The sequence below is a fragment of the Phoenix dactylifera genome, chromosome 5 (genome assembly GCF_009389715.1).
Source record: "Phoenix dactylifera cultivar Barhee BC4 chromosome 5, palm_55x_up_171113_PBpolish2nd_filt_p, whole genome shotgun sequence".
Taxonomy (NCBI): Eukaryota; Viridiplantae; Streptophyta; class Magnoliopsida; order Arecales; family Arecaceae; genus Phoenix; species Phoenix dactylifera.
This window is the reverse complement of record NC_052396.1, coordinates 5661907-5677450: the sequence shown is the minus strand read 5'-3', so window position 1 is coordinate 5677450 and position 15544 is coordinate 5661907. Positions and strand designations below refer to the sequence as shown.

The 15544-nt window shown below is 41.0% G+C and overlaps 2 protein-coding genes across 4 annotated transcripts; one reads left to right on the top strand and one right to left on the bottom strand.

Moving 5' to 3' along the window:
* The first annotated feature begins 2707 nt into the window (after positions 1-2707).
* Positions 2708-6644, top strand: LOC103707698. Of its 3 annotated transcripts, XR_005511946.1 has the most exons (4): positions 2708-3078; positions 3525-3595; positions 5942-6176; positions 6267-6644. XR_005511946.1 is itself a non-coding variant. In XM_008792287.3 (3 exons), exons 1-3 carry the CDS (start codon positions 2787-2789, stop codon positions 6071-6073), a joined length of 495 nt encoding a protein of 164 aa, XP_008790509.1. In that variant the 5' UTR covers positions 2708-2786; the 3' UTR covers positions 6074-6294. The 3 variants fall into 3 exon arrangements, 2 of the variants coding, with proteins under 2 accessions (XP_008790509.1, XP_008790510.1); XM_008792287.3 differs by having other exon boundaries at positions 5942-6294; XM_008792288.3 differs by having other exon boundaries at positions 5954-6289.
* Positions 6645-7138: 494 nt separating this feature from the next.
* Positions 7139-8348, bottom strand: LOC103707699 (3-hexulose-6-phosphate isomerase). Its single transcript, XM_008792289.4, has one exon. It carries the CDS (start codon positions 8300-8302, stop codon positions 7667-7669), a length of 636 nt encoding a protein of 211 aa, XP_008790511.1. The 5' UTR covers positions 8303-8348; the 3' UTR covers positions 7139-7666.
* Positions 8349-15544: the final 7196 nt, after the last annotated feature.

Genomic DNA, 15544 nt, shown 5'->3' with positions numbered 1-15544 from the left:
TTCAAAAAAAACAAATTGGCAAATTTTGAATGATATAGGGGGAGATTTCACTTATATATATGAAAAGCTGAAATTCTGAAATTCAATCCCTTTTATAAACTGATTTTAAAGACAAGTATCAATAGGCTTATACTCTTAATTTTGTAATCATCAAAAAGGGGGAGATTGAGGATGATAGTGTTATTTTGATGATTAACAAGCAATTCTCTAGAGTATGCTATAAGTTAAAATTGATACTTCATTTATAAGTTCATTGCTCTCAGTACATTTGCTTAATTGGAAATATATATATGGTCTTGTTCATTTGGATGAAACTAACCTTGAGAATGCAGCAAAGTGTGGATTGAGTCGACCCATAGGTTGATTGGGTCGACCCCGGCACATCGAGGAATCATCTGGCACACTCCTGCAAAAACAGCACAAATGAACAGTGAGTTGGGTCGACCCAAGGTAAGCAAGAGTCGACCCAACCTCCAAAGAACCTCAAAATGCAAAGAAAAAATGCTCTCTGGATTTACTGAGAGGGTCGACCCACACAGTGGTTGAGTCGACCCAAGCTTGAGTCGACCCAAACCCTGAGAGGGTCGACCCAAAGGCAAGACAGAAAGACAGACAGAAAATGGTTCTCTGAAATTACTGAGAGGGTCGACCCAAGAAGAAGTTGAGTCGACCCAAGTGAACTTTGAGTCGACCCAAACCCTGAGAGGGTCGACCCAAATGGAAGACAGAAAGACAGACAGAAAATGGCTCTCTGGAATTACTGAGAGGGTCGACCCAAGAAGAAGTTGAGTCGACCCAAGTGAACTTTGAGTCGACCCAAAGAATGGTTGGGTCGACCCAAGTGAAGGAAGTTTGAAATTCATGTTTCTGTGTTCTCTGAGAGGGTCGACCCAAGGAATGTTTGAGTCGACCCAAGGCCAAGTTGGGTCGACCCAAGGACAGGTTGAGCCGACCCAAACACGGGCTGAACATAACGGCTAGTTGTGCAGAAATGCTTTTTGGACTCCCAACGGCTATAAACGGCTAGTTTCTTCAATCCAACGGTCAGAAAGGACTATTTGGAGGTTGGAGAAGTATTTAAGAGGGAGTATTCATCAGAGGAAGCAAGCTTTTGGGAAAATACATCAAGTGCATTCAAGAGAGAACCCTAGCAAGGCAAGCTTCATCCAAGGGCTTCATTCAAGAATCAAAGAAAGGGATTGAGCAGATTCAAAGAGGCATCAAGAGCTCCATCCTCCCTTGAAGAGTGAAGCATCCTTGACAAAGAAGAGCAAAGCCACTTCAAAGCGATAAATACTTTCTAACTCTTCTTTGTAGTTTATATTGTTTCATATGCTCATTTAGGAGTTTAAATCTTTTCTTTTCATTTGTTTGAATACTTTGTAAAGGTTCGTTGGTGAGCCCGCAAAACCAACAAAGGTTTTTGGTAAACCCGGAAAACCAAAGTTGTAAAGGTTCGTTGGTGAGCCCGCAAAACCAACAAGGTTTTTGGTGAACCCGGAAAACCAAAGTTGTATAGGTTCGTTGGTGATCCCGTAAAACCAACAAGGTTTTTGGATTGTGAGCCCGGAAAACAATCCAACTGTAATCCGCGAGATTATAGTGAATTCCCAAGGGTACGCTTGGGGAGTGGACGTAGGTGCTAAGGAGAGCACCGAACCACTATATATTGTTGTGTTTGGATTGTGTTTGTGCTTTCATTTTCTCTTGCTTTACTTTCTATTCTTGCATTAGTTTAACTCACTCAAATAACCTAAGAAAGCATCCATCGCATTTAACTAAGAAAGTTTTAAAAGCACTAAAATTTAGAAGAAACCAATTCACCCCCCCCCCCCCCCTCTCTTGGATTGTCACCTTGGGCAACAGTCCTCCCTGCGGAGAGGTCTGTGCCGGGGTCAAGGGCTCTCAATGAAAACACTATTGATGAGGTCAAGAGTGATCGGTCTCCAGCCCTTCGACCTTGTTCCCACCGGTCTCAGGCAGCATAAGCTCCTCTTCCTTGGTTCGCGGTCACCCCCGGGTTTATTTTCCAGCAGCAACATGTTTTTTTCACATGAATCAATGGTAAAATAGAAGCTTGTAAAGTGATTTTCCTTGAGGATGCATCTTTTTTCGGGTGAATCCGCCAATGGATCATTCACTAGCCGCTTTGAGATCTCTACAGGTAGTTGAATCACGAAATTCTAAGCACTTTAAGATCTATGTAGTGGGTGATGAAGATTCATACGGGAAAAGATAAATTCTTCGTTTGTGTGAAAGATACTAGTCCATTCTAATCATGACCTACTAATTTGTGCACTGGATCAAATAAATAAGAATTTTTTTTGTACGAATATTTTTTCAAAATTGATATTTATATTTATGCCCTCATCGAATATTATTTTATATGTATAATTGTTTTTGTGTGTATGTACATATGCCATATAACATTGTTAAAAAATTAGCAATTTAAAATTAAAATAAAAAATATTATATATATATATATATATACATATATAATAATTTTAGAGGATATCGAGGTAAATCCTTTGCTATGTTGACGTTGGGCATCAAAATTTTGCATCCCGTGTTGGATGGAATCGGGCGCGACACTTGCCGCCATGATGGTCCAAACGTCGGAAAAATATCTCGAGGACACGTGGAGAAAGCCTGCCTGATATTTCCCTCGCCCTGGGGCTGGTGGGCCCATTAAATTTACGCTATCCCGAGATTAGCTCGGGCTCATAATAATTATTAGTAACGTCGAGACCTCCCCCAGAGCTCCATCCTCCTCCATCGTCCGATCGATGGATCTCAAGATGATGATGGACGCCGGTTCCGGCGCCGGTCCCTGGACGGAGGAGCGCCACTCCTCCTTCCTCAACTGGATGGAGGACTCCTTCGTCCGCCGAATGTTCGCCGGCACCGACCTCCAAGCGTCTTGCTCCCCCGCCGATAACTGCCGCCACCCCCCGCTCGACCGCTACCTCCCCGACAGCGCCACCGAGTCCACCCGCGACTTCCACGGCCCACGGCCGAGATCCGTCGCCGGCCGGCCCATGCGATCGCCGGCGCTGGTGGATGAGGAGGAGCAGCCAGGTACGCCAAGGATCCCACCGCTCTTTTGACTGATAAATGGATCCCATCACCGCCTCCCCCTCCGTCGAGCGTACCTGCTTTGCGTTTCGTACAGCAGTGCGGACGGGGGAGGTGACCGGATGCTCGGCTCGATCGCGTCAGCATCCGGTGACTCCAAGAAAAGGATGAAAAAAGAAAAGAAAGTAGGGAGAATTACGAAAATAACCTCAGATATTTTTAAGTTCTTGGGCAGCTTTTCGCTTTGGAAGAAGGGCTTGTTGGGGAATTGATGTTTCTTAGGATTATGATGGGCTGCTTGCTTCCGAATCCGATCAAATTTCCGCAACTCTTTTTGACATCAGCTCTCAGTTCTTTACATAGCTCTCTCGTTGTGCAGTTTTTTTCATGCTATTTATTGTGATTATTTTACTATATATTGAATTGGGGTGTGCTGTTCCTTTTATCAGAAACTCGGCACTCGGCGGTCAGGAGGACGAGGAAGCGAGCTCTTCCGGGATACGATGCATCGCAGGATCAGGTTTATATCTTTGCTCCTCTTCGTTCATCTTTCCTACCGTTTTTGGTCACATCCCGGATAAGAATACGTTAGCGACGGCAGCTTTGAGGAACATTAAGCTTTAAAGCAAAGCACCAAAAGCATTTACTTTTAGGTTGCGTTTAGAAACGGAATAGAAGAGAGTAGAAGATATTTACTCTATTTATTTTTTTTCCAAATATTTGAATTAAATCAGGGATAGAATGGATATTTCTAAAAAGTTTATTCCATGATGTATGATGAAGTGATCTCTTCTGGTGTAAAAAGGAGGATGAGGAAGTTAATTTATATTAACTTACGGCAACTTATTCTGCTTTCAAATCTCTTCTGCTTAAGGAGGTATCACCAAAAGAACACGTCACAGGGCTAGAAGAGCATGCCAAGTGGATGTCAAACTATGCTAGGTTCCAGGAAGAAGAAAAGAAGAAATTTGCCTTTGGGCCTCATATTATCAAAAAGAAAAAAAAAATAAAAGAAAAAGAATACTACACAAGATATTATCTGACTGAAAGATGATGGCAGGTCTTAACTACTAGTGTCCTCTTAGATTAGTCTCTGAATGCACTTAACATTATCTTTCTACCTCGTATCGCCTTCTCCTAAGCTTATATACAAATTCTTTACAACAACTGTACTCGAGACATCAATACGGTACGGTGCAAAACAGATATTCTGATGGTAGTTTTCCCGTCTCAAATAAGTGGGATGGGACTGCTTGCTGTCAGTCCATGTAGCAAATCTATTTATGATTAAGTTTTGGTGCTTCAACAGCTCTTTAACTCTCTTTTTTTAAACGGGAGAACTTAACGCCCAGTCTTTTCTCTAAGCAAATTCTAACATACAGTCTTTTAACGATTAACATTTAATTTTCGGCACTGCACACACTTAACCTAGTTTTTAACCCACAGTTATATTATCCCTATTTAGTAACCTTTCATTGTTTTATGCATGTTGGGTGCACCTCCTCCTAATATGGCCTTGCTTTTTATCTCTACCATCGTAGTGCGAACTCCATGGTGCATTCTCACCCCTTTTGCACTCCTGCAAATATTTTTCCTTCTCCTTCTTTTCCTCTCTCAAGCTAAGACTCTTGTGGCTATTGTTTACTTCCTTTTGCATGTGCCAAGTACTTAGTAATGCTATATAATTAGTAAGATGCATTATGTAGCACCTTAATTAAACTAGACTCAAGTCTAGTATAACATACATCATAAGTATCAGCCAATAATGTACATCCCAGGTATTACGATTTCTCTTTCTCTGGCATACGTGGAGATTCAGTTAGCTGCTTGATTGCCTTCGCCATGAATATGGAAGGCTTTGGATGTAAAAAATAAGGTTCTTCTCCACTGCATTATGTCCTTGAAACCATCGGTTTAGAATTTCAATCCAGTAAAATAATTGCTGCTTCCATCGTAAGGGAAAAAGGAAGTAGTTATAACATTATTCGTTTAAGGGAATGAATCTAGACGAAGGTATTCCAGATATTAGGCACATTTCTTTAACACCTATATTCCACTTAGAAAATATAAATCAGAGTTTACCATACTGAATGTACTGTACTGATACCGAATCGATACATAGTACGGAGGGTGCCAAATCAAATACTATACTGAGTATTATCCATGCTGTAATAAAATAGTATCGATATGGGATCTCGTGCCAGTATGGTGAATTTTGTGTAGAAGATACCTTTATGTAAACTTTATATAACACCCCTTCCTATCGCTGGGTGTTGCTTTATTTGTTAATCATACCTCTCATTATATTCCGTTTTCACTGCTTTGTATTGTTGCTTTAAGTTAGTTCCCATTTGACTGCCAAAATATTGGTTACATCTGCATTTGAACTTGTAGCAAAACAGACTGCTGGTTGACTTCTCAAGCCTAAGGTTAACTTTCATTTTTATGGATCTTAATATTGTTTGTAATGCATCACAGTCGCTGTGATAGATAAGACAGAATATAGAACAGGGTACATGCTTCAAGCAAGATGCCTACATAGAAATGGATCAAAATCCTCACTTTTTATAACGGTATCTGCTAACAAAAAGGCTCATGCAATGGCCAAAATCGGGAATAACTTCCCTCAAATATCTTCTTTCTCCCAACTTTCCAGCCTTTGCATGAGTAATCGCGCGAAAAAAAGTGAATTCAAAGGTAATAGATCATCCACTTGCTAAATATAATGCATAGCAGTAAGCCTATTTAATTGAAAGCTGTGCATTTGAGTTTCTTCTTATCCTCATATGCCATGGTTCTATTTCTGTCCTGATTGGCTCGTTTTGTTTCATACTACTTTCTTGTAACGCATGCCTACTCTTTTAAGGTGGTCCCACAGCATGGAAGCGCAGAGGTAGATGATAGTAATTCTAAGAGGAACCAAAGAGAAGAAGGATGGTGTCTAGCAGTCTCTCCAACCAGCCAAAGTGGGGGAAGAAAAAAAGAGAGGATGGCGTGACTTCGATGATTCCTTTTAGCTGTAGTTCTCTTCTAATTGCTCGAACTATGTAGTTTTGGTTTTGTTAAAGATGAAAGAGGAGTTTCTAATGCCAGTTCCGCTTGTAAGTTCCCTTATCCTGTTAAAGAGGGATTTATGTTTGTTCTGGCATATCTGGAGTCAGTTGATGAGTAGGTAATGCATGCATATGAAGGTGTCTAGTATATTGCAAAGCTAGTCCACATGAAGTTGAATTTATCATTCTGCCATTGTCTCAAACAACCCAAGCAAGGATCAGATCAGAAGAGGACATGTTTTTAACATAGTTAGCAGATTCAAATTATGCCTTTTGATTAAAAAAAGTTGGAAGTTTTAGATGACTTAAAGGAGTTGCCTTTTGAAACATTTGCGGTGTCCTAACCAAGGTCTGAAAATTGATCCTGTATCGACCAAGGATGGTTTTGGTACGTACCGGAATCGATGAAGGGAGTTGAAGAGTATGTTCGGCTATGCCCTGAAAATCTTGTTATGGGCTCTTTCTTTAGCCTTCAAATTCTTGTTTCGGATTTCATATAGTATTGCTTTTCTTAAATGCTCTGTTTTTTTTTTTTTTTTTTTTTTTTTTAAAGATGTAGATAGCTAGCTAACTAGCCTAGTTATGGTTTCATATACGTGCTAAAGTTAGAAACATATATATTTATCATATAAATAATACATTATACATTTGAAATTATATATAATGTATAAACATTCATTTCGGTATTCAAACGGCAATTAGTTTGCTGGGAAAACTAATTGGTCCATTAAACATGAAAGCAAAACTGGAGCTAAAGCTAACCATTTGAGAAAATAACAAGATGTCTTGAGTAACAGTCGGTAACAAAATTATATTCTTTGAGCTTTCATTCAATCCCTCACCTTATTTCCAGTATGAGTGCCTGGCGGTCTCCGACAATCTGCTCAATCATCAGCTTCGCATTCTATGATTGCCATAAGTAAGCTCGGTACTGTTACAATATTTTATACTAATACTAATGATCACAGTAGTCCCTTATTTAGATATTGCAGGTGGACTGCAATTGCAACTTTCAGCAAACGTAGAAAAATCAGCTTACATGTAACCTCAATTACATCTGTATGGGAGTTACAGGTTGTATCCAAATGCACCATGAGCCTAAATCAGCTTACAAGATTTTATTACGAAGAGCTTAAAGATGAGGAACAAAAATATGTGTTTCCAATACTCCTGAAGCCTTCTAACACTAACAGATCCAGATGTCTAATACAACCAACAACCTAAGAATTTTCACAATTCCAAATAAATCCTTGGATTACATTCATCCTCTGGAAGCTTTTGGTTGCAGAATTATCTGAACGTAAATGTGACTTTTTGTGGAGCAAATCTTTCATTCTCAAAATCAAGAAAAAAAAAAAATAATAGTACAACTAGAGTCCTTCCAGATAAATCGCGCAAGAATTGTGGTATGACTCGTTCTCATTCCCAATAGTAGCAGCAGCAACCCCTTATCCTGGTGGTGGCTTGAGCTGGTTAACAAAAGCTGCATCCCGTCGAGTTGGGTCGACTGCTACTACCAACATCGTTTGCTGCTAAATCTATTCGAGGTTGGTATGGCGAGAGCGGAGGTGGGACGGTGCCTGGCCCAGCACCTCGGCCAGCCTCAGCACTACCATCTCGAACAGCACGAACAGCGCCCCCTCGTACAGGCTCCCCATCGGCAACCTCGCCCCCAGCGGAGCTCCCGACTCCTCCTCGCCGTCAGCCATGGTTTGGGCCGGGATGTACGCCACCGCGTCCGCGCTCCGGCACGCCCCGCTCCCCGCCTCCGGCCGCGCGGTCAGCAGCGCCACGCGGGCCCCGGCGGACTTGGCCACGCCGCAGATGGCGTCGACGGTGGAGAAGCTGCCGGGGCCGGCGGAGGCGAGGAGGAGGTCGCCGGCCGAGACGGGAGGGGTGGTGACGTCGCCGACGACGTGGGCGGAGAGGCCGAGGTGGTAGAGGCGCATGCAGAGGGCCTTCATCATCAGCCCCTCCCGGCCCACCCCGTGGACGAACACCTTCCCCGCAGCCGCGGCCACCGCCGAAATCTCCGCCACCAGGACATCCAGCGGCGGCGGGAGGGCGCGGGATCCGACCGGGGAAGGCGAGGGAGGGGAGGAGAAGACGGATCGGATCTGGTCGCAGATCTGGGAGGCCATGCCGGCCGAGAGCTCCACGCTGTCGCCACTCATTATTCTTGCTTATCCTCAGACCGCTGCCTCCGCGTCCAAGTGATTTCTTATTTGGCAGGCCAGTACCAAGACTGGTTGGGAATCAGCTGCACCCTCTAAAACCGCAAACAGCATTTCATGCTCACGTGGCCGCTTGCACACCGTCCGCTGGATAGAGTTGCGCCGTAGATGACTGCTCGGTTCTTTAATTAAATTAAACATGAAATGGAAACATATAAATAATAAATATTATAAATTATTATATTATTATTTAAATGAAATATATCTGATGTTGATTTATTAAAATATAATTATAGTTTACATAGAAAATATTATGTTCCAACTATAAGATTTAGATGAGACCACGAATATTGGCAACCCAACTGCATCTAAAAATTGAATTGAATTGGTTCGACTGCAAGGTCCACCATACCGGTATCAATCGGCGTACCGGTGGTGGCTCGAACCGGTCCCATACCAGTTCTCCAACGATAAGATACCGTTACCGAATTTCACGCTGATCCAGTACGGATACGGCAGACCATGGGTTCGAATATTATATTTCAATTGCAAAATGCGCCAATTAATCTTGAGCTAGTCTTTCCTACTCCACCTCAGCTTGTTTACAACCCAAAGCATCAAAGCTAGTACTCGCTTAACTTGATATGACCCAATTGAAAGAATGACCATCAGTGCATTAACCGATGGGCTGGACTCAAGCTCAGACCAACCTGACCCACTTGCCCAACAGGAATCAAAGAACGTATTATGGAATACATTTAATTTGCCAATATCTTTATGCATAGCATGTTGATGAAGCTGCAAGCTTAGAATCTAGCTGATGCCCGATCCTTCTAAATATTCAGCTAAAATTCAAAAGCAAGAAGAGAGATGAAAAGAAACGAGAAGCCAGTCGATCATCCAAAGGTGGCTAGTCTCCTCACTTCCGGAATCAACCAACAAACAGTAAATGAGCTATTGTGAGACTTTGTCAATAGTCTGCATGATTGATGCTTGAATTGCTAATTTGGTGGCTCCTCCATGATCACACTCCTCCTCATTCAATAAACCTAAGAAGGAATAGAGAGAAGCAAATGGCAATTGCAGACACTGCATAATATTAGTTCGAGCTACTTCGCTACAGGTGAAGCCGAGGCAGAGGTGGCCATGACAAAACTAAGAGAACTTTAGCAAGGTATCAGACATTTCCTCTACACATTTTCAATGGATTGAGGATGGATGACCAAGTGACCCTTGGAAAGAACAGATACTACAAATGAGATTCAATAAAGGACGGATGGTTATTACCTCCCTTTTCTTCAGAGAAAAAAAAAAATAATGTTCTAACCAAACAAAACTGGTGATGGTTTGATTGATGTATTATGTAACTATCTATTGCTTGTATTTCGAGTTATAACTATCATAGTCTGCCACATCCCAGTAAGCAAATATATCTTTTACGACAAGTGACAATCTTCTGGCAAGTGTGTGCTAATGAGGGCTTAAGGTTGCATTTAGCAGTCAAGATGCTAATAACAATAATGAAACAAAACAGAGTAACAGGAAATATGGTAAGGCGAAGCTCTATAATATATTGAGAATCCAATGCTACTATTCTCAATAAGAATGCGCGCTATAAAATGGAGGCAAGCAATCAAATATGGAGGATTTTCCTCTTAGGTTTAATAAGAGCCATCACTTGCAAACAGAAACACATGGCCTCCATCAACGATTGTCCAAGTTCAAATTCTCTGCAGCAAGTTTTGAGTTTTCACTTGGAGAGCATCAAATGCAATAACAACAAAAAGAAAAAGAAAAGAAAAGAAAAAAATGGATTTAAAGGTGTCATATCTCAAATATACTAATTTTATGGGGGGACTCAACTTGATACATAGCTTGCTCAAAAGAAAAGAGGCAGAGATGGACTAACCATCTCGAGTTATAACAATGAGGGAATACCCCCTCGATCCACACCTCTTTCTCTTCCCACCAGCCTACAGCATTTTTCCATGACAATTCCATATCACAAACCCATAAGCAACCTGTACCTTTCTTCCCTCTCTTTCTTTTTTTTTTCTTTGTTCCTCCCTTCCTTGGTTTCAAAATGTACTTCATTTCACTTACCAAAGAAATTTTGCATGGGCTTTCCACTATTTTGGCCAATAAAAATATAATATAATATTTTACTTTGCATTATTTAACATCCTTTATCAAACTTCCCTAAACTATGATCTCTAGCTGATAGGGTTGTTAACAAGCCGAGCCGAGCCCGAGCCTGGGAGAGCTCGGCTCGGCTCGTTTCACAGAAGCTCGGGCTCGGGCTCGGGCTCGGGCTCGAGCTCGGTAACGAGCTCTGTATTGGGCTTGAGCTCGGGCTTACTTGGCAAAGCCAAAGCTCAGGCTTGAGCTCGTAAAGCTCGTTTCAATTACGAGCTCGGGCTCGGGCTCGATAACATGCTATTTTTCTCTATGTGGTCAGATTTTTATGAATTATGGTGCTGAAATAAGATCTTTCAGCGAAAGACTAGAGCTCGTTTGGGCTCGTGAGCTGCTCGGGCTCGGGTGTAAACGAGCCTCATATTGAGCTCGGGCTCATTTGACTAACAAGCCGAGCCTGAGCCGGGCTTTTACCGAGCCAAGCCCGAGCAACTCGGCTCATTAACAACCCTACTAGCTGAAGGAGCACTCTCTCCTTGGGTGAAATGTGCATTTGGCTTTTCTTTCAAGGAATCTAGCTTTGCAGGCACTGCCATGGCAGCGCTTTGAAGACGCGGGTTTTCCAATTTGCTGACTAAAAATGACACTCGGCGTGTTTCATTGTTTCTCATAATTTGTACATGCATAACATTATGGGAATCTTCCTTTCAAGTTTGGCATATATGGCCACTTCGTGTGGACACTGGAAAGCCAACTCTATGACCTCCTCGGAGTCTCGCCCAATTGCCTTAGGATAATGAAAGGAGGTGCCAGACTCACAACGATTAATTAACGAATGATTCATCACCCCTAGTCAATCATTTGTTTCTTTTTATCACCATCTTCTTTAAATGGCTAATCATGGATCCTTTGATTATAGCGCACAGTTTTAGCATCAGGAAGTGGTGGGTGCAGGGGAAGATCGATTACAAAAGTCAGCACCAATGGGATTAGTCTAATATGGACGGACCTTGGTAGGTGCATGTGCTCATCCACTAAGCAATCAATCAAAACTAATCAAGCAATTAAAATCCCAACATTCTTAATTCCTAAGTGACTGGAGTTTTGGTTGTGAATGACATCACTCTCAACTTGAGGTTGAGGAACCTACCATGGGAGGAGTGGGGAAGGATTTAAGATCCTCTAATCATAAGCAAAATCCACACCAAAGGCCTCTTTTGTCCAAAAGTAGGATCCAAGAGAAGTACCCCTCCAAGGCTCAAATGCTCCTGAAGCACCCTAACATCAAGCAAAAGCAAAAAGAGGGCGCGCGCGCGCGCGCGTGTGTGTGTGTGTGAGAGAGAGAGAGAGAGTCTTGATGACAACCTCATCCAATTAAAGAATCTACAGCGAGGTTTCTGTTTAAATAATTGACAACCATACAAGAAGCATCATAAGAAAAGACATGGCCACTGCATGTGTGACAAAAGGGGGAAGGCGAAAAGGTGAATGCCTTGGTATATTTTGGGGTCAGTTTAGCTTAGAGCGGGCAATATGATTAGCCTCATAAGAGGCCAAAGTCGGCATGTGCTTAACGCGCGAGGAGTGCGAAGCCTACCCTTATTCTTGTGGCTTAAATAAGTTAAAGCAATCATTAAACAGTGACATCCATTAGCCGCATTCAAAAGAGGCGTGCTTGGTATTAAATGAGGGGTTTACGGATTTGGTCTTGGCAGTAGGGATGTGGAATAGAAACAAGTGGTGATGATAAAACTATGATACGAACGTGGATAATGAGAGGGAAAAGACTAGACAAACGTTCAATAAAAGCCAATTCTAGGTAGTGCAGCTGAGGGAGTTTCATCTCTCTCTCTCTCTCTCTCTTTCTCTCTTTCTAAGAAATGAGCCATGTTCAGGTCTATGGTTCCCACTTGGACCCAATCCAAACCTGGTAATGAGTTGAGTCTAAGGTCTAATGTTGTCAATATGTCTAGTATGAGTTGGTTCTAGATTTTATGAACTAGGCTGCAAATTTAGACTACTTATTAAAGCTCTACCAAGGATAGGTGGAATCCACTATCTAGAAGCTTCAAAGACTACAATTCAATTGGAGAATCATATCTACATGTAGGATCTACACCAAATCTAGGCGGTCCAGAAATTTTCAAACTCCTAGTCTCATAAAATCTATTGTTAGATTCAAATTTTTCTAATTCATCAAGAACCCTAATGGCAAAATTTTCAAAGATCAGATGGGATAGATGGAGAAGATAGATTTTTTTTTATAATTCCATCAAAATCAGGTATGATTCTCAATAGTATCGATCTAAGCCGGTGAATATCAACAAGCCTAAAAAAAAAAAAGAAATATCCTGCAAAAATTGAGTAGCTATCCAAATGGGTACTTCGGAATGATTATGCAAACACCCAAATTTAGGATGCACTTTCTTTCAAGTCGCCCACTACCCAATAATGTATTGCATGCCTCCTTCATATTAATTGCAAAAGAAATTTGCAATGCGTTTTGTTTAAGAATTTGAGAAATAGCAGGTAGACAAGAGCTTTGGAAGCCCCTACCTCCTTATCCTTATGCTACTCATGAGGGGATTGGTGGCATCCATTTTCACACAACATGATCCCTTGTTGGTAGCTAATGGATTTAATTTTTATAGATGCCATGATCACTTAGCTAACTTGGCAAACAAGACAATCCTCACTTGATAGGGTTTGGACCATGTATATTCTGTTCAATAATGGGTCTGGTTTCAAGGTTGCCCCTGTTTTATCAGCCATTAACAAGAATATTTGCCCCATTATATTAATTCATATTTCGTCAATAACAGAGCATTGCTCCTTATTTGTAACACTGTAGAAATGCCTAGCTAGGGGAAATGATTGATTATTTTGGACAAATTATTGTTTTTCTCCAACTATTTTCTATCAAATAATTACTCTAATCAATGTGTGCTCGGATAATTAATTCTCCTAACCCTAGATGCCACAACAAGAGGATCTTAAACTTTCAAATATAAGCTAGATATAAAGTAACAACATAGTTTACAGCAAACTAGCCTCATGAATCGATTCCTTCAAATTCTATCTTGTCTGAATCTAATTCTTTTCTAATAAAGTATAATCTTCTTTTCAACGAATGATCAAATCTAATCAAATAATGTAGAATTAATGGTAAATAAATCTGGTTTACATTTAGCCTATCAAGCATGTTGATCAAGTTAGTCCGTGTAGGTGTTTTGATTGATTATCACACATTCATGAAAGGGCAATCATTTATGTCCGATTTCTATTTAGTTATTTTTTTAAAAAAAAATTCTTACTTTATTTTTAATTTTTTTCTTAACTAATTGCATGTTCACATGTACATGCATGCATGCACGCATGCACATGTGTGATGCAGTGATGCAAGTCCATTTACCCTCTTCTCACAGACCAAGTAACAATGGCTGGGGGATTTAGTAATAGATACCATAACAAATCATGAAGAGGAATGATAGTTGCAGATTTTCTTCAAAAATAGATCAACTACAGCTATTATTCATTAAATACCAAGTAAATGAATACTCTCTAAAAGATGTTGCACCTTTTTGCCAAATCCGAAATGGCCTATGTATTTCGATTATAGATGTGCATATTTAAGTAAAGATTGAGGGATAGACCCGAGGATCCTAAATCAGTTTTCACACTGGACTAATGGAGGGACGATTTCTTACATGAAATTCATGATCATGACATCATTTATAAATAATCTAAATAATCATGCGTAGCCGATTTTGGACATTAGGACATAGGCAATGGACTATTGGAATGAGGCTACTTAAGCTACAGGCATATATATGGCGATCTCTAATATAATCTAACAAGCATACAATCAGCTTTAATTTTTTTTTAATTCCAAATTAAAGAAAGCTGATCACAAACCTTCGATTATATCACATATAAATATGTAAAGGTTAAGCAGAAATCTTGCACATATCTTTTTCGAGATAGTAAATCTTTTGGCCCCATTCAGAGAACTCAATTTTAAAATGAATGGAAATTTTGATGCCATATGTAATGGCATAGCAGGCAGGATTGTCTTCCTGTTGTCCAACAGAGAACGGTGAGCAAGGTTGAGTGTAGAACCTATTGATGGAATGATTGGCTTTACATGACTTGAAGATTCCTCGAGATGGGAACTTTAAAATTCTGGCAAGAAGGGGAAAACTGCAAGGACTACTAACACTTTTCAAAAGGATAGATATAGTTGGATAGACCTATTGTTAACTTAACTTCTTTCCTTGTGCACTACCGAGAAGCTATACATATTCCTCATTTCCTCGTCTCAAGGAAAACTACCTTGTGAATGGAAGCATATTATAAGCCTCTACAGCTGCCTTGTGTTCTAATCTAAGCTATCATAGCTTCTATTTTATCCTATGATAAAAAACGCACACATGAGGTCGTACTTACCTACCACATTGTTTTGATCCGGAGAATAAGGTGGCGAGAAGCACATTCTTATAAATTTATATAGGAACAAAGTTATAGCCTACATAAGGAACGCGCTAATGCTCGGTGCTATAGCTTGACAAAACAGGAGAAAAGAAAGATACTCTAATGCTCGGCACGGGAGACCTCGGTTTCGTTGGCGACATCACGCCTCTCTCATATTTGGTACGAAGCTCCTTTTTTTTCTCTCTTTTTCTAGTGAAAAAACTAAGCCTCTTGCTCCTTGTAACCTTGTCTTGGTATTCGTAATATTGTGAAAGAACTGTTTGAGAGTTCAGTGTGAGTCCTTGTAGCCCTAACGGCAATGTATGCAAATAATTGAGCTACACATCCAACCTTCTCTATTTGAATTTGAAGATGAGGGAAAGCGGTGGAAGAGGGTGGTAGAGAATGAGAGAGAGAAAGGGAAGAGGTAAGATAGGGAGGATGAGAGATGGAGATCATGGTTGGGGGCCAGGGTCTTGGACTGGTTGATGCTGGGGCTCCAAGGATGACATGTTGAGAGAGCTGGTGGCTAGGGAGAGATTGGCAAGAACATTGCTAGGACTTCAAGGATAATATGGTTGAAGATAAAAATGGTGGCCGGTTGAAGATCAGGTGAGGGTTTAGAACTTTTGCCAG

Bases quoted from the DNA above. Each gene is read 5' to 3' on its own strand.
- LOC103707698 (XM_008792287.3), top strand. From the start codon at position 2,787: ATGGATCTCAAGATGATGATGGACGCCGGTTCCGGCGCCGGTCCCTGG. The intron at 3,079-3,524 runs GTACGCCAAGGA...TCCTTTTATCAG, and splicing joins GGATGAGGAGGAGCAGCCAG to AAACTCGGCACTCGGCGGTC. The intron at 3,596-5,941 runs GTTTATATCTTT...TACTCTTTTAAG, and splicing joins ACGATGCATCGCAGGATCAG to GTGGTCCCACAGCATGGAAG.
- LOC103707699 (XM_008792289.4), bottom strand. From the start codon at position 8,302: ATGAGTGGCGACAGCGTGGAGCTCTCGGCCGGCATGGCCTCCCAGATC.